The sequence below is a fragment of the Eupeodes corollae genome, chromosome 3 (assembly GCF_945859685.1).
Source record: "Eupeodes corollae chromosome 3, idEupCoro1.1, whole genome shotgun sequence".
NCBI classification, from domain to species: domain Eukaryota; kingdom Metazoa; phylum Arthropoda; class Insecta; order Diptera; family Syrphidae; genus Eupeodes; species Eupeodes corollae.
In genome coordinates, this window is record NC_079149.1 from 12,357,104 (window position 1) to 12,380,842 (window position 23,739).

At 31.1% G+C, this 23,739-nt stretch overlaps 2 protein-coding genes across 2 annotated transcripts; one reads left to right on the forward strand and one right to left on the reverse strand.

Moving 5' to 3' along the window:
- The first annotated feature begins 13,395 nt into the window (after positions 1-13,395).
- Positions 13,396-17,843, forward strand: LOC129951762 (endocuticle structural glycoprotein ABD-4-like). The gene is made up of 3 exons (XM_056064083.1): positions 13,396-13,582; positions 16,561-16,685; positions 17,366-17,843. Exons 1-3 carry the CDS (start codon positions 13,574-13,576, stop codon positions 17,628-17,630), a joined length of 399 nt encoding a protein of 132 aa, XP_055920058.1. The 5' UTR covers positions 13,396-13,573; the 3' UTR covers positions 17,631-17,843.
- Positions 17,844-21,585: 3,742 nt separating this feature from the next.
- Positions 21,586-22,118, reverse strand: LOC129952330 (larval cuticle protein LCP-17-like). Its single transcript, XM_056064866.1, has 2 exons — positions 21,959-22,118; positions 21,586-21,885 (listed from the first exon to the last, which is right to left on the reverse strand). The coding sequence occupies exons 1-2, from the start codon at positions 22,039-22,041 to the stop codon at positions 21,624-21,626; spliced, it is 345 nt and encodes a 114-aa protein (XP_055920841.1). The 5' UTR covers positions 22,042-22,118; the 3' UTR covers positions 21,586-21,623.
- Between the last annotated feature and the right edge of the window lie 1,621 nt (positions 22,119-23,739).

Below are 23,739 nucleotides of genomic sequence, written 5' to 3' on the forward strand. Positions count from 1 at the left end.
CATGAATTTGTGTTTTCATTTATTATTTAATGGTTTTCCAAATTTTCAATATCCAGTTTAAATTTTTGTAGTATTGCATTAAATATTTTTGATTTCACCTGTTTAAATAAACATTAAAGAAACTCCAAGTCATTTATTATTAAGCAGTTTTGAACAAACTAAACGGTTTGAAAGTAATTTTTGTTAATGGAAAAAATGTATGTAGACTCAAATGAAACTCAAACCTAATGGGAATTTACAGAAACCCAGTAAAAAAAGAGGCTGGGATGCGACCACACTGATAACTTCCAATCCCGTCTGTCGATTTGTCTTGCTTAAAAGTTTGTCTATATGTACCCGTATCAATTTTTACCAAATTTGCGTACTATTTTTCCTAGATTTTATTTTTTATGAAAAAACGGACTATATTGGATTTTTATATAAAAATTACTGAATATCGAAAAAAAATATTTTCTGTGAAATAAAATAAGTTTGAAGCCAATATTTTTAATTTCTGAAAAGCTATTTTAGTCGAAAGTACATTTTTACCAAGTTTTAGTATTGTTTTTTTTTTAGAGTTTTATTTTTTGTAAAAAAAACTGTCAATTTGATTTTTTCAAAATTTTATCAGATGTCAAAAACATTAGTCTTCGTTGCACAAAATTGTTTTGGAGATGAAATCATATTTCAGTCGTAAAATTTTGGAGATGACAAATTTTTTTTTCAGTTTTTTGATTTATAAAAAAAAACCGTTATATAGATTTTTTTCAAAAAATATACTTCTTTGATATCACGTTGCAATATATTATATACAATTTAATTCAAGTCTCTAGCGTTTTTGGTTCGTAAGATATTTAGGGTTAACCAAAATTTTCACCTTTTTTTTAAACTGCTATGGTAAAAAAAACCACATACGCAATTTTCTTGAGAGCCCTTTCTGCCTTATTACCTAAATAACAACATTTATTTGAAATCGATATCTCTTCTGGTTCTTGAGCTATGGACAACGAAAAAAACGTCGCAAACGTACGGGCGTACGGACGTACGGACGCACGAACGTACGTACACACGCACGCATAGAAATCTTTCTAAAAATCGATTCTAGGGACTTTAAAACGTCAAGAAATGTCAAAATTTTCAATTTGACAAATCGGGCCTATTACAATAACTTTCTATGGAAAGTAAAATATAAAAATCAGGACAAAACCATTAAATTCAAGGTTTCTCTAAGCTTTAAATAGACTCAAATGAAACTCAAACCCAATGGGAATTTATAGAAACCAAGCAAAATAATAAGTAAAATCAATTAAATTGTAACAAAAGGACAATAATTTGTACTTTACAAAACAACTAAAAGTACCGTTTTCAACATTTTGTTGAGACATATTTAAAAAAAACTGAATTGATAGAAAAATTATTAGGTGAAATTTGAATTCACGACATTTTAATCCTTTTAAAAAGTATTGTTTTGTTTATGTTACAGAAAAATGTACTCAATGTAAGCTTATTCAATAAATTCTTCTTTCTTAATTAGCATTTCGAACATTTTTGGAGAAAATTTCTAATAAGTAATTTAAATATTATTCAGGTGAAAAATTCAGTCCTGGACGAACAAATATTTTTCGGATGAAATATTTTTCGGGTCCAATTCTTGATTATTTATTAAATAAGTTAAATGATAACGTTAAGTTTAAAATGTTTCTTAAAATCTAAACGTGAAGCTTATATATTTTCAATTACTTATAGCAAAAACTTTAAATTCAAAGCTTTCAGATATGAAATTGTCATTTGTACGTTAAATTTAATGAGTTGATTAATAGGATTAGCGGCACAGTTCGATCTGCTAAAAATAGTTTTCTTGGTGGTAAATTTCTGGTTAAGCTAGCCTCAGATTGAAATAAAATCGACCAAGAATAAATTAACATAAAATTGATCTATGCAATACACCAGCTACAAAGCAGAACTACAAATACTATCTGTTATCAGAAATAGATGGGAAGCCTTTGAGGTAATAAATAACATACATATATGTCGAACTAACTCTCATTAAAATTTTTTGACGAATCCAAGAGTTTTGTTAGCGTTTTTGTAATATAATGAATGTGACAGTAAACATTAATTTTCAGTCTAGTACAACGTCACCCTCTATCCAAACGCGGCGCATTCTACATATACTTACTTACTTAAGGTGGCACTACAGTCCGGGGCGGACCTGGGCCTCAACCAACATGCGTCTCCAGCCAGCTCGGTCCCTAGCTGTCTGTCTCCAATTTCGCCTGCCAAGTTGGTTGAGGTCCTCTCCCACCTGGGTGCGCCACCTGAGTCGCGGTCTTCCTCTACTGCGCCGTCCCTCGGGATTGGATTCGAAGACCTTCCGGGCTGGAGCGTTGATGTCCATCCGCTCTACATGACCTAGCCATCTAAGCTGTTGGACATTAATTCTCCTAACTAGGTCAGTGTCGCTGTACAGCCCGTACAGTCCGTAGTTATATCTTCTCCTCCATTCTCCATCCATGCGTACGGCACCAAATATCACCCGAAGAATTTCTCTCTATAGAGCTCTTCCCTATAGATGCTGTCATACGCGGCTTTAAAATCGATAAAGAGATGGTGGGTATCGATTTGAAGCTCCTGGGTTTTTTTCCAAGATCTGCCGTAGTGTGAATATTTGGTCGATAGTAGGCTTTCCTGGTCTGAAGTCACACTGATAAGGACCAATCAGCTTGTTGACGAACGGCTTTAGACATTCACATAATACGGCATAGAGGATTTTATATGCAATGTTAAGAAGACTGATGCCTCTGTAGTTGGCGCAGTTTAGAGGGTAGGCGGAATTGTTGATCTGCGTCGCCGAGGTTAAGTGGTTCTATCTCTCTTACAGTTGAATTCGGTTCGTTATCGCCGTTATATTATTTGGAGAAATGATCTTTCCATATTCTCAGCATCGACTGCGGTTCTACTACGATGTTCCCCTGATCGTCTTTACAGGCTTCGGTTTGTGGCTGATACCCTTGGTAGGTTTTTTTTACATTTTGGTAAAATTTACGAACCTCATTCCTGTTGTGACATCCATCTATCTCCTCGATTGCGAGCTTCCCATGCTCTCTTTTTTTCCGTCTAAGAAGCCGGTGTTCCTCTCTCCTCTTCTGTTCGTAGAGCTCGCAAACAGCTCTGGTCCTTCTGTACAGCACCGTTTTGTATGCCTGTTGTTTCGCTGCGTGCGCTTACCGGCATACGTCGTCAAACCAGGGGTAGCCGTATGAAACTTAGCACTTCAGAGGCGGCATCTCTGATGGCTGCAAGGCAATGTTGCCACTGGGTTTCAATGCTTAATGAAGGCAGCATAGGACTTCTTAAGAGGTTACTAGAGACTCGATCGGAAAAGGACATGGCAGTCTCTTGCGATTGTAGCCATCTAGCGTCGAAACTTCTCACAGTACTTCCTTGTTTTGGCTTTGACCGGGATATCCGTACCCGTACCTTGGCTACAACGAGTTAGTGGTCCGAGTCAATGTTGGCCTCTCGGAATGTTCGGATATCCTGTATACTGCAGAAGTGTCGTGCGTGGACCGCAATATGGTCAATCTGATTGACGGTTGATTGATCAGGAGATTTCCATGTCCCCTTGTGGATATTGATATGTGTGACCTGCGTACTAGCTATCAGAACGTCTCGCCTATCAGCGAAATCGATCAGCCTGAATCCGTTGTCGAAAGTGGTGTGGTGCAGGCTGTAACTCCCGATTATGCCACCAAAAATGTCTTCTCTTCCTAGCTTGGCATTAAAATCTATTAACATTCCACGTACAGATCCGAAGATCGGTGTCCTTATTTCGTTTGGGTTGTCAACAGTAAATCCGTCCGTATCCGAGGCTTGTTGGTGCTTCGGAACTATGAAAGCTTTTACGTGGCCAGGAAGTCACCCCGACGCACAACCCCCAACCTGGAGGGCCAGATCCTAAGTATAACTCCAAGGATGGGGAGCCGGATAAAACCGCTCCTTACAGGCCTGGGCTCTGAATAAGTCGAAGAAGCCCTATAAGGTGTTCACTAAGTAGTTCAACCTTACCTGAACTGTAGACGCCACCGTTGATTCCATCTCGGGAATTCCTCCGCTGCCGTCTGGATAAGGAGAGGTGCCTTAGTGGAAACACCTCTCCCCACCTCTCTCGTTTGCTGCCCCCAACAACTTTCCACTGGTACCCGATGTTCACCACGTGGAGGTGAGAGTAGGAGTTGATAGACAGAGGTTGGTTTTAAGAAAAACCTGTGGACGCTCGTGTCCTCTTGATTGCACATGTCTACCATTTGAATTCTACATATAGTCATAATTTATCATATTACGTTTGAGTAAGAAACACATTGTTTTCCATTTGATAATATTTAAAGTCATACGCTCTTTACAATCCTTGATGGAGTTAGTAATTCGAAAATAATTATTATTACCTGCATAGATTAGCGATAAAAAATTCTTCAAGTCATAAGGAAAATCATTAATAAACAAAATAAAAAGCAATGGACTAAGGAGGCTCTCTTGAGGTACACCAGAATTGAATTTGAAACAATTACTCGTAAATTTTTAATCTGATTATAAAAATGCTTCTTCAACCATCTATAAAATTACCTCCAAATAAGCCTCAAAATTGCTTAAAAAAAATAATATTTAATATTTTTGATTCTTAAAAAAAATTCAAAATATTGTATTTTATTTTGAATACAGATGATAAAATGTTATACATAGTTTAGAAATTGTGTATGTTTTTTTTTTTAACTTCACCCTCTTATGATGATTGGAATTTTTTGAAAGGTTGTTTGAAGCGACCATAGCTTTTGATTTTCGTCCAAATTATTTAATTTTTAAACATTTTTGAAAGACTTTGTTTGGACCATTATTTAATTTTGAATATATAACACTGCGCAAATTTACTGCGAACGACCTTTTCGGTGAACCTCCCCATAACACAGTCTAAAAGAAATGTAGACTTATAACCTTTTTAAACACCATCATATTCTAATCCTAACTTATACTTTATCTCAATCGAAACAAGCATCATTTATAGTACGAGTATATCACAGCAATTGATCAATCTTCAAAACTATTCCAACCACCAGTTAACTATTATAACTCAGTCTCAATACTCTCAATTAAAGTGATTAACTCTGTTAATTTCATATTAATCTATTCACATCTGCATCAAATCCGAGCTTAAACTTGATGTGCACATCAATATATTATGTTAATGACCAATTAACTTCAAATTCATATAAGATCACGTCTTGCTCGAGACAGTCTCCATTCCATACCTCAACTAAATGTTACCATGTAAGTGATTTATTAAAACCGGGAAGAAATTCCCACTAGTATTGAGATATGCGAAAACTGTCATCTTTTACAACGACGAACGACGACTTCAGCTTGATTATAAATCGAGCTTTTCTGCCACGTGTTCTTCGCGCTGCCGTAAGACATGCTGACTTGAACTAGTTTCCAACTCGATTATGTTGCAGTTGATTTTGAGTAGGCTAGACAATACGCAACTTAGTCTTGCAGCAGCTGCCGGTTATATATCGATTCATTTGTTTTGACTGCGGCCTATCGGTTGCTCTGTGTAGCGTTTAGTAATCGCTATGCCGCCATAGAGGTTTTTGCAGAGCCGACTTGACTCATTGACACCGCCATCTACCTTGACCATGGCAAGTTAAGTTAGTACGAGCATAAGTTATGGTTGATGGGTTCCACAAAAATGATTTATTTCTTATTCTTGTCGACAAGCGGGTGCCGTATTTTTGCAACACAATAGCTTCCGCAATTGTTCAACAAAAATGCCGCTCCGCTCAACAGATGATAGCATAGGTACGTAATGAAGTTAACGAAGTGTGGTAATTTGTCCACTGACAATAAGCACCCACAACTGTATTTTTTCTACGCCATGCATGCCGCCGTTTTGTCATAGTTTAAGTTGCTGCTGCTTGCTGCTTAATGCTCACTGTCGTCATAATCGTCATGAGCCGTTTTCCATCCGGCACACCTTTATTGAGTGACTCTGACGACTAGGTTTTCAAAAAAAAATCCTACTTTGGAATCATCTCTATAAGAGCTTGCTTTTGGTATTTTACGACATTTCGCTTTGACATTAGACACACAGTTAGTAGAGTTGTTATATATAACTGGATGTAGGTATACAGATACCCTTGTTGGCCTAACATAAGTGCAACTTAGTCGGGATGATTTTTTATGTTCAGCTTGAGGACTGAAGAGGTACTCGATTTTTTAAGTTAGCAATATAGATGCTCTTCTCGGGATTTACGTAATGCTTTTAGCCGTTCGTCGTTGGCGTAGTCGAAGTTGTAAAGTTGGTGCTCTGGTGCAAGTAGGTAAATATTATATAGCATGTTAGCAATATCGTGTATACATTGCAGTTAGTTGCAAGTGAATGAGGTTAGTGATGCTGTTGACCATAACATTAGCGATAAAATTAAATTTTCTAGATGTGGTTAACGTTGATGCTATGGTATTCTCAGAAGCATCAGTGTGCATCGCCCAACGACGATTCCAAGATTTTAGTGATTTTAATTTCTTATTTTTATGTTTTATAGATTTTTTAATATTTATTTTATTGCCCACTTATTCTAAGAAATCATGAAATTTTGAAACAAAAAAGTTTTGGAATTTTCTAAATATTTGATGTATGCCTACAACACAAGCTAACTTAATGAATTAATTCAAAGGCGTGGTGTAATTTTAATTTCGTTCATTATTTTATTGACTGAAAAAATATTGCTTATCTCAGCTGTACTTAAAATTGGAAAGGTAAGGGGTTTCCATTAAATGCATTATGATCACATAAATGTCTTGCTAGAGTTGCTTAAAAAACTAATACATGTAGTTGAAATTCTAAGACAGATAGATAAGTAAAATTATTATAAGCAGTCAAAATTGAGACATTTTTAAACAAAAGAGCTGAGCTGCGAACTATATCTTTTTAACTTCCCAAAGAAAGTGATTGTTATCAGTTCCGATTATAGAATTGAATTTCAAGGTCCCTAGAATCTAAATCAAAGATTCGAGCAGCGAGCTATATATTTTTAACTTCCCAAAGGAAGTTATTGTTATCAGTTCCGATTATCGAATTGAATTTCAAGGTCCCTAGAATCTAAATCAAAGATTCGTATGCACGGTATACCATTTCTCCACATCCCAAGAATCATTAAATATATCGACTCAAAACGACAACACGAATATCTCATTAAAATTAACAATCAAAGATATTGTCTTCAAAGTAATTTCATCTTGTAGAAAACATTTTTTTTAATATTATAAATTTATTTTTTTTTAGAAAACTCCAGTTTTTTTTGTAAGAAAAGCAAAATATTGTTGTATACTTTTATTTATTCTCTTAGAAATATTCAATTGACAATTTTTATTTAAAAAAACTTATCCTTTTGTTTGTCTCTTTCAAAGTAATTGTTATTAATATTTTGTTAAAGTTTTTAAAAAATCGACAGATGGACACGTATGGGAAATTATCAGTGTGAGTCACTGACTACTTTTTTAATTTCTAATATAGTCCACTTAAAACGCTGTAATTCACAGTAACACAGGTTCCGGCAAAAAGATCTCCCATATCCATCTTGTCGGAACCAGACTTCTTTGTTCCTAGTAAACTGATTTAATATTGGTTGGAGGAAGGTCTCAATCATGTGACAGTAGCGATCCGCATTAAATGTAACTTTTTGCCCATTTTCTTCGAAAAAATACGGACCTAACACACCAAATGCAACAGAACACCAAACTGTCACATAAGGGCTGTGAAGTGGTCGTTGATGGATTTCTTGAGGGTTTTTTGTTGCCAGTATTGGATGAAATTAAAATAGCACCAACGGGAATGTTTTGAAGAATGTCTTCACAAATACCTCCGTAGAACCATTACGGGTATATTCCTCTACGAAAAATGCGCGATGCTCACCGTGCCACGCCATTATGATTACTAAAAAACGGCACGTAGACCTCTATCTTAATATCTTTACCCTTTATCTATAAATAGCTTTAAATATAAACGTCTAAAAATACGGCGGTGTTTTATGCCTGACCCAGTATAAAATAATAATTTGTATAAGTTCATAATCAACAATACTTTTGTACTTTCAAAGATTTCAAGACCATTAATTTAAAAATAATAGTTTTTATATAAAACGAAATGTATGTATCTTATAAATGTCTAACTTTTAAGTGTAGAATTTATTTATTTAATGTCTACTTATGACACGTAGGAATTATATGATAAGTATTGCATTCTAATGGTATGGAAAAAAGTGGGTCCCCGATTCTGTCCGTCTGTCTAACTGTTTTTGATTGATTTTAAACTTTTAAGTTAAGGTTATAAGCATATTCGTGTTAGGCGTTTTTATCATTTTGTTTTAGACTAATAATAGAAGTAATCCCCATACAAATTTTTTTATTAAAAATCGAAAGTTGGAATTTCCTCAAAAACGAACCGATGGATTTTTATTTAATTTTCTCTAAGAAAATTGTTCTTTCAACAAAAAAAATATATAAATTTGTTTTGCTGCAAGGGTTCCCTTCATAAAATTATTATTTTGTTTTAATTTTCTCTCTAACTAATGAAACAATTTCAATAACTTGCGCAAGCTCTTATACTATCTTAATAATGTTTGAGGATCAAAAATGTCAAATTTAACTTTTTGAATTTTTAAAAATATTATTTTTTTTTTCAAAATTCAATATCCAAGAAAGCTGTCAACATATTTTAACGAATTTAAATTAAAAATTCTTAGTAATAAGCACTTAATAACTGCATACCAAAAACATTTTAAAAATTTATATATAAAAACTAATATGAATAAAAAGGCAAATTTAAAAAATGTATGTCTTGTTATAACATGCGATCCAAAAAATGTGTTTTAATATTTTTGAGGTAAGTATAAATTAGTGTTAGCAATTATTCAAATCATTTAAGAATCTATTGAAGGCGATTTGGGATTCAAACTTACTTTAATATTGGCATTACTCAAACTTTAGTTAACAGTAACATTTCAAAGCTTTTTTAAAATGTCGTTTATATTTATATTTATATTTATTACATATAATTTAAATAAGATACAATATCTTTTAAGGTAGTACAAGATTCAGTTTTACAATTGGTTTTACATGAAATAAATGAATACTAAATTAAACTAAATTTAACAAGATGACTTGAAAGAAAAACATTAATATAAACACAACTGATTTATACTATTTAATTAATGAAAAAGATTTGATCAATGGACTTTATTATAATACCTTATAAAACACCTTTAAAGCATACAAAAAAAAAAAAAAACAAAGTTAAAATCATCGCAATGCCTCAAGATACTGTCAAGTCTTATTCTTAACCGAGTAGTACAGCCTAAACATTCTAATAGTTTGAGGTAGGAAATTCCACAACCGAACAGCGTTAACGAAAAATTGACGGCTCGAAACAAGATAGGAGTAGCGTAGTGGTATCAGATCGCTGCTTCGATTAGAGCGTGGAAAATGGATTATGTTGTAAAAGTACGTCGGTTGTCGTGTTTGCATGACATTGTGGAGCATTATTAAGGTCCTAAACGATAAAAAGTTATCAAGAGAAAAACCATATATTAATCTTGCATATGAGGAAATGTGAACATATTTCCGTAGTTCAAAAAAAATATCTTGTCAGACTACTATAGACAACATTAAGTTTCCTTTTGTTTTTGGAATCGCAATTACTAAATAGTACACACCCAAATAATAAAAGCAAAATAAGCAGTGACTTAGCAAGTATCATTCTTGTATTTATTGGAGTGATTCTTCGGGTGGTCTATAACATACGTAAGCCTCAGTAGACTCTTCCTATATGATAAGTTGCATATGATTTGTCCAAGTGAGTGTCTTATTAAATCCTACTACAAGATTCTTGGCTGAGTCATCAAACTGAATAGGGTCGTTTTAACTTCATTATTTAACTTAATAAGCAGAATGTATTTATTTCCAAAAAATGTATTTATTAACTCTTATAAATTTTCAAGAATAAGTAAAAGTCAAATTTAAAAAGCTAGTGTGTTTTAAAAACTTCCAAAAAGTGACAAATTTTTCATAATAAAACAAAACAAAATCTTCGCCTCTTTTACACTTTTGAAATAAAAAAATGGTAAAAATCACTCTATTTAAAACAAAAATCCATAAATGTATAATTTTTTTAACGCACAATACTATTTTTCTAATATTTTAGAATAAAAAAGAAACGTGCTAAACCTCACTAAAAATTGAAACAAGAAAAAGAAGAACTATTTTAAAAGATTTAGTTGCTGTTGGAAATTCAATATATTTGAAATGAACTACTAATTGCCAAAAATAACAGTGAAATTTAACACGCTTAGCTATGCCCGACCCACTGTGCGACTACACTCTGTTCTGGAACTTTTATCTTACCCTTTTTACGTACAATTCGCGTTGGTAAAAAATGTATCTTAAATGTTGAATTTTTCAATTGTGTGCTGCTATAGACTCAAAATATGAGCAAAGGAATTTTATGACTAGATCACATTTAAAAATAGTGTGTGCATTAGTTTTGAATTATTAAAAGTTCTTCTAAAATTACATGAATTTCCTTATTCAAAAATAAACTAAAACCGTTTTTAGTAACTTTTTTTAATAATGTTTTTAAAATTGATAAATAAATGGGAGTAGATTAAAATACTGTTTTTCACAATTCTGATTGATAAAAATTCAGTTTGGTACTATTTAGTCATACTTTTAAATGATCTTCAATTGTGTATTTCAAAATATGTTTGTACAGTAAATTTAGAATACGGTATAACAAAATTATTGTTCGAACAAGACAATGTGTCTTATGATACGTTCTTCTCAAAAGAAATTATTCTGTTTAAATGTGTTTCTTTAAAATGCTTTAAATAAGCTGAACAAAAAAATTTAATAATGAACAAAAAGTCAAAAAAAAAAACTATTTTTGTGTTACGTATATTAAAAGAATTTGTATCAAAAGAAACTTAAACTTGTATCCAAAAACATTAAAAACAAAATTTTGATCCATTAATATTTTAAAATACAGAATTCTATTGTGATAGTTACAGAATTTTTTACATAAAACAGTGTTTGAAATGCAGTATTATGACACATGCAGTATTTCTACCCCTACCCAAATAATTGCGTTCCATTAAAATGTATACCTAAAATTAAATTAAAATAAAGAGTTATTAACATAGGACAAGTAAATCTTTAAGTTCAAATACTTTAAAAAGAAACGAGTCTTTTTGTTGCTTCAACATTTTTTATCACATTAAAACGATAAAAATTATAAAGCATTTTCAAAAAAAATTAGAGTTTTCAATGTTAAAACTTAAAATTGTGAGATCCGAAGAAATTATTGATGAAATCAATAATAACAGTTCTAAGCTGAATTAATATAAAAAAGTTTTTAGATCCAAAAAAAATTGGTAAAGTTTTCTCAAAGTTTCCTTAAAAATCCAAAATAAAATGATCCCAACAAGTGTAAAGTTAAAAAAAAAATTAAAACCCTAAATAAAAGAGGCTGGGATGCGACCCACACTGATAACTTTCCATCCCGTCGGTCGATTTGTCTCACTTAAAAGTTAGTAGGTTTTCGTGTTGCGTTAAAAAAGTTGTCAGTTGAATTATTCTAAAAAATTTTAAAATTACCAACAATATTTTTCTTATAGAGAAAAAGTTTAGTTTGAAAATTTAGTTTTGTTAAATAAATTTTTAGTCGAAAACAACTTTTTATCAATTTTATTAGCATTTCTTAAATTTTTACAAATTGGATGAATGAAATTAATTTGAGAGTTATCAACAACCGAACATCATTTTTACCAAATTTGCTGACTATTTTTTGTAGATTTTATTTTATTATGAAAAAACGGAAAAATGAATTTTTATAAAATAAAAAGTTTGAAGACAATATTTTTAACTCTTGAAAAGCTATTTGAGTCGAAATTCAATTTTTACCAACTTTGAGTAATGTTTTTTTAGGTTTTCAAAAAAAATTCAATTTGATTTTTCTCCAAATATTATCAGATGTTAAAAACTTTATTCTTCGTTGCACAAAAATGTTTTGTTTTCTAGAACGAAAACAAAATATTTAAAGAATTAGTTAAAAAACAAAATTTAGCTAATATTTCCAAGACAAGTAATAACAAATTTACGAATCAGCTTAAAATAATTTCTGTGCACACAGTAGCACGTCCAAAACATAACTAATTTCCATTTAAAGAAGAAAAACTTTTGCCATCATTCCAAACACTCATCAGCAATTCACAATTATTATTATAATTATTTTTATATAATATGAATATATTACCATTTATTTTTATATCTAAATCAATTTGACATTTAGCTTATGATCCGTTCAAAATGTCCCAAGTCCCCAGAGAACCAACGTCGTTATCGTTATGGCCATGTGTCGTCCACCACACCAAAACACTCAACTTAACCATCAATCTTCTTCGCCTATGTGTTGTGCCACCACTTTAACAATCAATGTAAAGATCACTTGTCCCATACATGGCTCTGTCTTCAGGTTCTCTGATGGCTGTAAGAAGTTTTGAACTTCATAACACTTTAATAATGTACTTTAATGTAATGCAACAACAGTTAAATATAAATCAGCAAGACCAAAACTCTTAAGCCCTCCCACCAACCCAAAATCCAACCATCAAAACCGCATATTTAACAAAGAAACAAGAAAAAAAGGTGTTAGATAATTAAGAAATTTATTCATTTCAATTGCCCTAACCATCGTCGAAGTCGTCATAGTCCCCATTGTAATCTTCTTCTCCCCCGTCTTCATCTGAAAATCAGTGGTGACTAGAAAAAAATCCACACAATAGGCACAACCAGGCATCAACATTTAAAAAAAAAAATGTATCTAAGTATCTAAATATCTAAATAAATCTTGTTTGATGATACTGACGATGGGAAGGTATATGGTTATAGGTTATCCCGACGTTTGTCATTGGTAAGCTGCACAAAATTAAATTTACCTTAAATAGCAAAAAATTAAAAAAAAAATTAAAATAAAATAAAGTATCTATAACTAAGTATCCATATCTATTGGCTTAAGCTATTTATATTTGAATACAGCAAAAAACTGAATACGCTCAATACTCAGGTTCAGGCTAAGGCTTAGGCAAAACTATTTACTATTGTCACCTGTATGCACAAGTTAGATAGATACACCACCGTTAGACTTATATATCTATACATATCATAAATGTATATAGATACATTTTCATTGAGATTTACAACGTTGCCAGTGATAAACATTGACGCTACTTGCTCGTCGTACCATTCGTAGCATAGGCAAAGTTAAAATGCATCTTCTGTGAGATGCATATAAATAGTCGAGACTCCCGGCAATTGGTATCATTAAAAGCTCATTGTTCCACCCAGCTTCTTTGGAGCCAAAGGCAAAAGTAGCTGTTGAGAAGAAGTGGTTTTCTTTCTTTTTTTATAAAATAAAGTGATAAAACAAAATAAAAGGATATTTTTGTGTGCGGAATTTTCTTAAGTGAATTTTTTTAAAAACTTCTTTAAAATGAAAATCGTAAGTGAATATTTTCAATTCAACAAAAAATCCTTAATATTTAAAACAAACAGTTAGATACATTGAATGTGTGAATGTGAAATAGAAAAACAAGAAAAGGACAAAGTGAAAGAAATGTCTGTAAGGACAATGTTTTTAAACGTGATGTTTTCACTACTTAAAGACATACTCGTATTACTCCTGAACAATATCCTAACTCATAGTATTTTTGATTTTAATTTAATTCCAAGTTTGCTTTAAAAACAACAGTTTTTAAAAAACTTAATTCTACTTTTGTTTCCACTGTAGATTATTGATTTAGTTCAATTCCGTAATGTTCTTGAAGAAATTTCCGAATTTAAAATAAAAATCCCAATAAATATAAAGATGCACATAAATTTAAAAAAATATTTAATACAATGTTTTCTATCGTAACTTTATTTCAAAAACCGATTCCTTTTCTATTGATTTTTAAAGTTGCGAAAGAATGAGACACTCTATAAAATATTATATGCTTATATTTTAAATGCCCTAGAAAATATTTGCGTAAAAGAAAAGTGTGTTGTTAGGACTTTTAAAAACCGTTCACTATTCAATTCTTTTCTTGTAGGAAAATTCATAAGAACTACGAAAAACTTCGTGATCTAGTCTTGACTTAAAAACAAATCTCATCACCAAAAAACTTATCAAAACTGATTGCAATTCGACACCTAAGAAACTTTATTACATTCAAAAACTTCAATTTTTTAAATTTATTTAGTTGCAAAAACTTCTAAATGATTTTTTTAATTTTGTAACAATTTTTGGGTAGAAAGAATAATTTAGAACAAATTCTTTGTTTTACAAAATTTTTGTTACGAAATATCCATTTTGAATTTTTGTTATAAAACCTTCTTTTAGAACTTTATTAATGCACTTTTGGCTTCGTAAATTATTTGTGTACGAAATGACGATTGACGTTTCATACAACTTAAATAAAAAATAAGCAATTACAGGAATTCTGACAGAGCAAAACTGTGTATGCAGTTTTTGGAAGCGTACAAAATCTCATGTCAAATTTGCTTCAAAATTTAAATGAGTATATTTATTTCGTGTCTGAAAATGTTTTATTAAATGTTTTATAAAATTGTTTTGCGGAAATTCTTAAAAATGGTAAATGTAAAATTCTATATCTGTCAAAATAACAAATGCTTCCAGAAAATCCATTATTTACAAAACTACAAAGTCAACTTCTTACAGAACAATTTTTTGTTAATTAAAATTGTTGAAGAAACTCACTAAATGCAGTTAAATTTGTACAACAAAATCATATTCGAAAGCATTTTTCTAATTCGCAAAATTAAAACTTGCCTCAACTAGTCGTCAAAATATAAATTTCAAGGTTGAATAGTTTTAAAACATTTGTTTTAATCTAATTTATTTTTAAAGCTAACTTTGTTCCTCAGTTTAACTTTTTAAACAAAAAATGTCACAAAAAATCTGCTACCTTGAGTCCGATAATTATTTAAATAACTTAAGCCACTAAAAACCTCCTCGCCACACCCACTTTATTGAAATCTTCGAAATTAATTTTCAATTAAAATCAACCCACAAATTGATATTCCAAAGACAAAAACAAACTCATACCTAGCATTCGTCTGTTTTTCTGTGAGCACTTAGAAAAGCCGGTGCAGTGCAGAACGGTGGCGTGAGGCAGCAGCGTGGTTTTCAATGTGCCAATTTTTTCTTACAACTGACCTTTCCGCAAGGTATCTAAAAAAAATTCAAAAACAAAGACTTGTCATCATATTAAATTCCCATGTGGCGCACATAGCAAAACAAGAAACATAAGTCGCACATGCGCTCACATAATATAATATTAAGCATCAATATCAGCACCGGCTCGGGTCGGCGCAGCTGTGGCGGAGTGGAGCAGCAGCAGCGACATCAATGTTTCATACAAAAACAATAATTCCAAGAGATGAACTTTGATGTTACATAAATTATCCATCGAATAGAAAAATTGAGGTCTCATTATGCGGGTGCAACCAAGGTGAAGAAACCAAAGTGCACACCATCGTTGTCGTTGTCGTCTTCGTTGAATTTGTCGTCTTCGTCGATGGCTCTGGGTCTGGCTCTGGCTCTAGCTTTAGCTCTGGCTCTGGCTCTGGGTCTGACTCTGGCTCTGGCTCTGGCATTGTCATGTGCGATTATAAGTCGAAGATAGACTTTTTCGGTCGTGATTCACTAAAAAGAGTACCCTCTCTGTGATATCAGGAAGAAGAATGTCTCTTAGATTTTTCTTCGCCAAGGAGTGTTTCATTGTGTCGTTAGGATGATACTATTAATAAACAATGAGAAGCACACAGAAGTGTTTGCCATTTAAAAGATACAAAACCACAAGAAAAAAAAAAACAAAATCAAAACTCCTGTGGAGATGTTGATGATTAGTTTGGGTACACACTTTTAACAAGTTGTTACATAATTTACCTACATTTGATATACAAATAATAAACTTGTCAAACAACTCATGATATGAGCTTCATCATAAACAAGCTTGATATATATGCATCTAAGCAAAAATTAACATGTGTTGTACTTAAAGTACATTATTCAAATATTTATACAACACTCAATTATTCATTCAGCGCAATTAAAGGTGTTTGTTACATAAGCTCGTTGAACCAAAACAAACAAATTATTTGTTTTTTAATTTTATCCCAATTTCGAAATTTAGGTCAAGAAGATTGAGTAAGTCTTAGGAAATTCTTTCTTCACCTTTAAATAGGTAGACAAAGTTACTTAAAATTCAAAATAGAGATAAATATAATTCAATTATTATATCACGATTCTCATTCAGATGCAATTTACTCTCAGATATAATTGGTGCAATTATCTAGTTATTTTTTTGCTTTTCTCTCAAACTCAAGAATCTATGTGGAATCTCACAAACTTATAATTATTGTTTCCGATTTTATTTAAATATTTTACCTAATTTTTGTTTGTTTGTTTATTCACAGGAAATAACTCTATTGATAGCTTTTGCTGTAACAATGGTTGTTGGAGCTCCACAACGAGCTGATGAACCTATTGCTATTGTCAGTCAGGAATCAAATATTGAACCTGATGGTTCATATCAATATAAGTAAGTTGATTTTGATTTAAATTGCATACCTTTAGGAGAAATCAAGAAATTTAAACTAACTGAAAACTTAAATTTGTTTGAGAAATCGAAAGAGCTGAGATTCGAACTTGAAAAAAAATGATTTTACTTTAATTTGAACTTTGTTAAAACAAATAAAATATCTAAATGCGCAAATAGCTTTGAAATTTTATGACTTATGTTGTATGAATATTCAGGCTTAGAATTTTGAAATTAAGAGGCTGCAGAAGGCTTTGAATAAAAAAATATCGTAAAAATCGTAGTTGACAGTCTTAGACTTTAGGGAAAACAAGATAAACCTTCTCTTTATCGAATGCAGCTCTTTTTATTAACATATTTGATTTCCATTCAACTACGTCTCAGTATAAAATTCCAATATACTTGTTCTTATGTTATGGATTAGCATAGTTTCATATTTTGAATAATATTTATATTAAAATAAAGAACAAACTATTAATCTGTTGTTAGAACAAGAAAGTTCTTGTTAATTTATATTCATCAATAATTCCACTTAAAAACAAACTTTATTCATATTTGCTTTAGTAATGTGTCTCAGATTCAAAAAGATTAAAAGAATATAAAAAAATATTTCCCATATTTTTGCATTCATAAAATTATTATTAATTTATTCAATAAAATTCAACTTATGAATCAAATTTTAGATATGAAACCGCAAATGGAATCAAAGGAGAAGAAACTGGTACTTTGAAAAAAGCTACTTCCGCTGACACCAGTGACGTGATCATTGCTCAGGGTGCAGTCTCATATACATCACCTGAAGGTAATCTGATTTCTTTAACTTACACCGCTGATGATGAGAACGGTTTCGTACCATCTGGTGATCATTTGCCAACACCACCACCAATTCCACCAGCAATCCAAAAGGCTCTTGACTACTTGCTCAGTCTGCCTCCTTCAAAGAACTAAACAGAAGAACATTTTTTTGTTTCACTCAAAAGCTGCCCAATGTTTAATTCTTTTATAAATTATGCTTACAAGACGACACCACGATCACATTCACACATGACCACGACACACACATCCAAGCAAATGAAACACACATTACTTATATCTAAAAAAAATACATAAAAAGACAACATTGTTATACAATAATTATTAAAACTTATATACAAAAAAAAACATTTTAAAAGAATGTAAACAAAAAAATTAAAACTCTACACTATTTCATATACTGACTGAACGAACCAGGAATACGTAAAATAATGTTAAAAGTTTAAAATCCAACACGCACTCTTTATTTTTTCCACTATTTTTTGTTAATTTCTCTTAAACAATTTTGTTTTTAATTTTTTATACATAAATCAATCTATTTCTGTTCTTTTTTACACGACTTTTTTAAAGCTTATGCGATACAAAATTTACACAAAAAGAAACATATATTTTCCTTCTTTTTACTAAAATAAACAATTTTTCTAAATGATACTCATCTTCTCAAAATACTTTTTCTATTTTTATTTTTTAAAACATTTTGTTGTTAAATATAATGGCATTTTTTTAGTCGCCAAAAAAAGATTTTGGTATTTTTGTGATATCGCAATAATAAAAAAATATATAATTGAACAAACAAATTGTTTATAAAACAAAAAAAATTGTATAAATGTATAAAACATTATAGTACCTATTTTAAGATGCAATAAAGAATTTATTATTCTTTGAAAAAAAAACAACAAGACTTTTATTTTATAATTTTATTTTTGAATGTTTTTTTTTTCATTTTTAATTTACAAATTATTCATCCAATTTGACAATTTACATATTTTTGAAAGAAATTTGTTCAAAAATATATATAAATATATTATTACTGGAAATACCGGTCGAGTTATATGAAAGTAACTTAGGTTTTGTCAAGAAAATAAATCACAATGAATTCGAGTCTTGATTCTTTAAAAAAGCAGCAACATTCAGAAAGTTTGGTGAGTAAGTAGCACAAGTTTATTTTTATTACATGTTGAAAAAGTTTAGATTTTTGGAGGATGGGGATTGTGATTTGAAAGAAATCTTTTCAATAAAATTTAGCAGTTTAAAAAAAGTCTTGTATTTAAACCTCATCTCTTTATGTCGAAAACACCCAAAGAAGTGTTATAAAGAATTTTCCAATTTAATTCCAATTTTATGTCTTGTTGTAGAAGCCTCTTTTAGGAATTTACTAATGCCCCCTTGGCTTTCTTAAGTTTTTTGAAAGGAGTGTATTGATTCTACTATTTTTTTTAAATGTTTCATACAACTTTAGTATAAAACAACCAGTTACAGGAATTTCAACTGAGTAAAACTTTTAGAAACGTAAAAAAATCGTATGTCAAATTTGTTTTAATATGTAAACGGGTATATTTATGTTCTTTCATTACCATCACAGCTATCTTGTCCTTTGAGCTTAGATCCTACTTTTTTATTTATGGATCAACCATATGAAGATGAACCTGGTTTTGGTTTTAGTTCAGTAGACAGTACTTTTGTTGTAGAAAGTGTACTTTCTATAAAGTCAAATGCTATTGGACTGGATGAAGTTCACCCTACATTTTTGAAAATGATTCTGCCGATTGTTCTGCCTTATCTTACTTTTATGTTCAATACAATTCTGATGACAGGTGTCTATCCACGCCTATGGAAGTTGGCTAAGGTTATACCTTTTCCCAAAAATGCAAAAGGTAAAGAATTTAGGCATGTATCTATCTTACCATTCTTGTCGAAAGTGTTTGAAAGGATTTTACAAAGACAAATCAGCTTTCATCTTGCGGCAAACTCGCTGCTCACACCACTACAATCTGGTTTTCGTGAAAAGCACAGTTGTATCACGGCACTGTTAAATGTTACTGACGATATAAGGCAAGCTTTGGATAAGGATGAGGTTACGTTTCTAGTGTTGCTTGATTTTTCTAAGGCTTTCGACACTGTCAACCACGTTAAATTGTGTAACAAACTTATGCAAAACTTTAATTTTTCAGCAGGTGCTACAAGGCTTATCTATTCTTATTTGAGTAATCGAATGCAAGCTGTGCAAATTGGGGATAGTTTATCTGATTTTCTACCTAACGTTTCCGGTGTCCCTCAGGGTTCTATACTCGGTCCTCTGTTGTTTTCAATCTATGTCAATGAACTGCCATCAATTATCAAGAACTGTTCGGTTCATATGTATGCGGATGACGTCCAATTATACATGAGCTGTCCCCTTGGGCTCATTGAGCATGCAGCTTTTTGTGTAAATGAAGACCTAGAGAAAATTGAAAAGTGGTCTCAATTAAATGGTCTCCTCTTAAATCCAAAAAAATCTAAATGCTTAGTAATATCAAGGAAAAGTCTTGATCTCAACTATTTTCCTTCGATTGTATTGAACAATGGTTCAATTGAATATGTGGAAAGTGCGAAAAATCTCGGGGTTACTTTCAATCGCAATTTGACCTGGGATAACCATATTAATGCACTTGTGGGCAAGGTATTTGGTGTACTACGAACCCTATGGGTTACACATTCTCTTACACCTGTTCAAACACGTTTATTACTTGTAAAAACTTTAATAATGCCAATATTGATGTATGGTTGTGAAATTTATTGTAATTGTAATTATGTTAGCAAACGGAAGCTCAATGTTGCGTTTAATAGTGCAGTACGTTATGTTTATGGCCTACGAAGATATGACAGATTGTCTAGCTTTGCTAGTAGGGTGCTGTCTATGCCTTTTGAAAGTTATTTGAAGTTTCGTACATTAATTTGTCTCTCTAATATATTAATAACGCACCAACCCCAATACTGTTTTCATAGAATTAGAACTGCAACCTCCCATCGATCTCATCAATTGGTTCATCCTCGATGTTCATTCTTAACATGTGAGCGTCTATTTTTTGTAAATTTCGTCCGTCTTTGGAACTCTTTACCACGTCGTATAAAAGATATACAAAATACAGCAAGATTTAAAAGGAATCTAAAGGAATACTATTCAGGAAATTTGTGAATTTTATGATTTCAACTGAAATTTAATATCTGATTGGTTTTTTTTTTTTCTAAATGATATGTATTAATTTATTGTTACATTTTTTTTTTTGCTCTCCTTGTAAAAATTAGCTTGTAACTAAATTATAAGATATTGTATCTTACTGTTATAAAGCATTCACGAAATAAAAAAAAAAAATATTGGCCAAAATTATTTTTCGGAAATTCTTAAAAGTTAAAAAAGAAAAATTCTATATCCGACAAAATTACAATTACTTCCACAAAATTTATTATTTCCATAACTGATGTGTCAAATTTTTACAAACGAATTTGTTGTTAAATATTAAAAAAAAGTTAACAAAACTCACTAATTTTAAGTGCAGTAAAAATTGTACAATAAATTAAAATTTAAATACATTTTTTCAATTGACAAAATTATCATTTCCTCAACTTACGGTTAAAATAAAACTTTCAAGTTTGAATAGTTTTAAAATATTTGTTTTATTTTTGTCTGAGTTAAATTTTGAAGAAACTAAATAATACCCCTCCCCTTACCCCTCTAATTCATTGTATGTCAAAAACACCCAAAGAAGTGTTATAAAGAGTAGTTTTCCAATTGATTTCTAACTTTCTTTTAATTAATTAATTCTTTAATCAATGACCAAACTTTTAATATAAAAACATTCAGTCAAAATAAATGTTCACATTCGTGAAGTTCACAAAAGAAAAAAGTTTGCAAGCGGTTAAAATTTATTCAAATCAAATCCCAAGTTCTCAATTTTTATTGCAAATTTTTGTTGGATCATCACTCTTGTTCAAACTTTTCTTACCTTTAAAAATAACTAAAACACACAAATTCAATTTGATTCCAAAACTTCACAGTTTTTTTATTCTTGTTGTTTGTTTCATTCAAAATATAATACTCTTTCCTTCTTTTGATGGATTCACGTTCAATGGCAAAAATTCTAAAATTTGTTAATCTTCATCACTTATCAAACCATATTTTCCTTCCAGAGTTATTCTAGTTTTCCATTGCTTATTTAAAAATCTTGCAACTGGATGTGATGATAAAACTGGACGGCCTTGAGCTTGATAGCCATAAACATCGGCAAAGTACGAAACATCATATTGTTGACCATCTTCACCAGAATAAACGAAACGTCCCGAAATTGGATTACCACTGTGTCCTGGATTGATCAATTCCAAAAAACTGTTGCCACTGTCAAGAGCAGCTTGACTGTTAATTAAATTGAATTATTGTTTAAATTTTGTTGATTCCATTTTATTCTTAGATCACTAAAAATTCGTACCCGTTTTCACTTTCATCAAATTGTGATTCTTCGGCCTTGGCAACAACAAAAAATAGCAAACACAAAATCGGAACGAACTTCATTTTATTTTGCGTGATCTAATTCTGCACGCGCGACAACTAAAAGTGCAGAAAACCAAATGACAGTGCATTGATTTTATTAAATTAAATTAACTGAATCTATAGAAGAAGATGATAGTTTATTTTTTTTACTTTTGGTCAATCCATTTTTAATGTGGTCATAATTTATTCAAAATTAACAATTTCGATTTCATCTCTGATAGCTCTGTTGGAAATAACTCAACAACAAAATTCTATCTTAAAAGAGAGCAGAAAAAAGCCGGCCGATTAGGAACTTTAAAACTAAGCGTGTCATTTTTAACATTTAAAAGAACACAATCTCTGTATTTGTTTTATTGAATTAGAATTAATTAATTGCGAATTCAATGAATGATGCTTCATTTTATTTATTAATCAGGTTTTGGTTTTATTCGTTCTTGTTGATTTAATTAACTATTTTAATGATTATTTATTTATGTATGCATTTGAAGAGAAAAAAAATGAAGCATCTGTCTAAATGATAATTCTAATAGTTGCCACTTTTGATGGGAGTGTTTAAACTACACTACCGACAGTAGTTTAAAAACAGCAATGCACTGAGGAGACAACCTTGTTTCATGCCAATATTCGTCTCAAACCATCCCAAACTGCTGCATTTGTGTTAGTGTACATTTCTGTTATCACTCTAATGAAGTTGGAAGATATGCAAAGTTGTGAGAGCTTATAGAAGAGTGCATTTCTGTTAACCAGGTCGAAGGCAGCTTTAAAGTCAACAAAAAATGAGTAATTTTTTTTGTTCCTGGCATGAAACGTTTTTACAATGGATGACAGAGTAAATATCTGATCAATGGTTGAATAATTTTTTCTGAAGCCACCTTGAAGATCAGATAGAATATTTTTTCGTTCGACCCACTTTTCAAGTCTCTCTACGAAAACGCCACACAATATTTTCGCTATTACATTCATACAAAAAAATTCCTCTGTGATTTTCCACAACGTAAAAAGGTTCATTTTTGTGAATAGGAAATATTACCGACTTTTTAAAATAAGAGGGAATTTCAGCTGTGAAGAAAACTTTCTTGTACAGAATTTGGAGATTGTTAAAGAATTGCCGTCTTCACCTGGAGCTTTTCCATTCTTCGTATATGATAATGCGTCATCAACAGTTAATGGTTCAGCGTAGGAGAACATCAAAATAGAATTAGAATTGTTGCAAAGAAGGAGCCTGAAGTGAGAAAGATCTTCAGCTTATTTTTATTTTTATTTTTATTTTTTATTTCATCTATTCATCTCCCTCGAGATTTCCAGAAATCCTTTGATTTTCTTGTTTGACCAAATGCTATTGCTTGTAGATTTTCAAATTCAATTTTCTTTTGAAGACAAAGGTTTTTGTAATATGTGTTAGCTTCGATATACCGAATTTTTAGTCGATGATTGTTAGAAGTTCGCATGGCTCGCAGTAAAGCAAAAGATTTTATGCGTCCTTATCGAACCACTTTTGTTTATAAGAACTTATAGTTTTGTTTGATTCTGAACTTCGAATATATTCTGCGAGCTGATTTAAAAATGTTTCTGTGGGTTCTGTAATCAACTCGTTTTTAGAAAAGAAATCGTCCAAATTACGCTGATAAGAAAAGTTTTGTTCATTTTTCAAGAAAGACGAGGTAGTAAGCGAAGATTTATTTCGTTTGGTGAAGATTCACATAAGAATTCCACAACAAT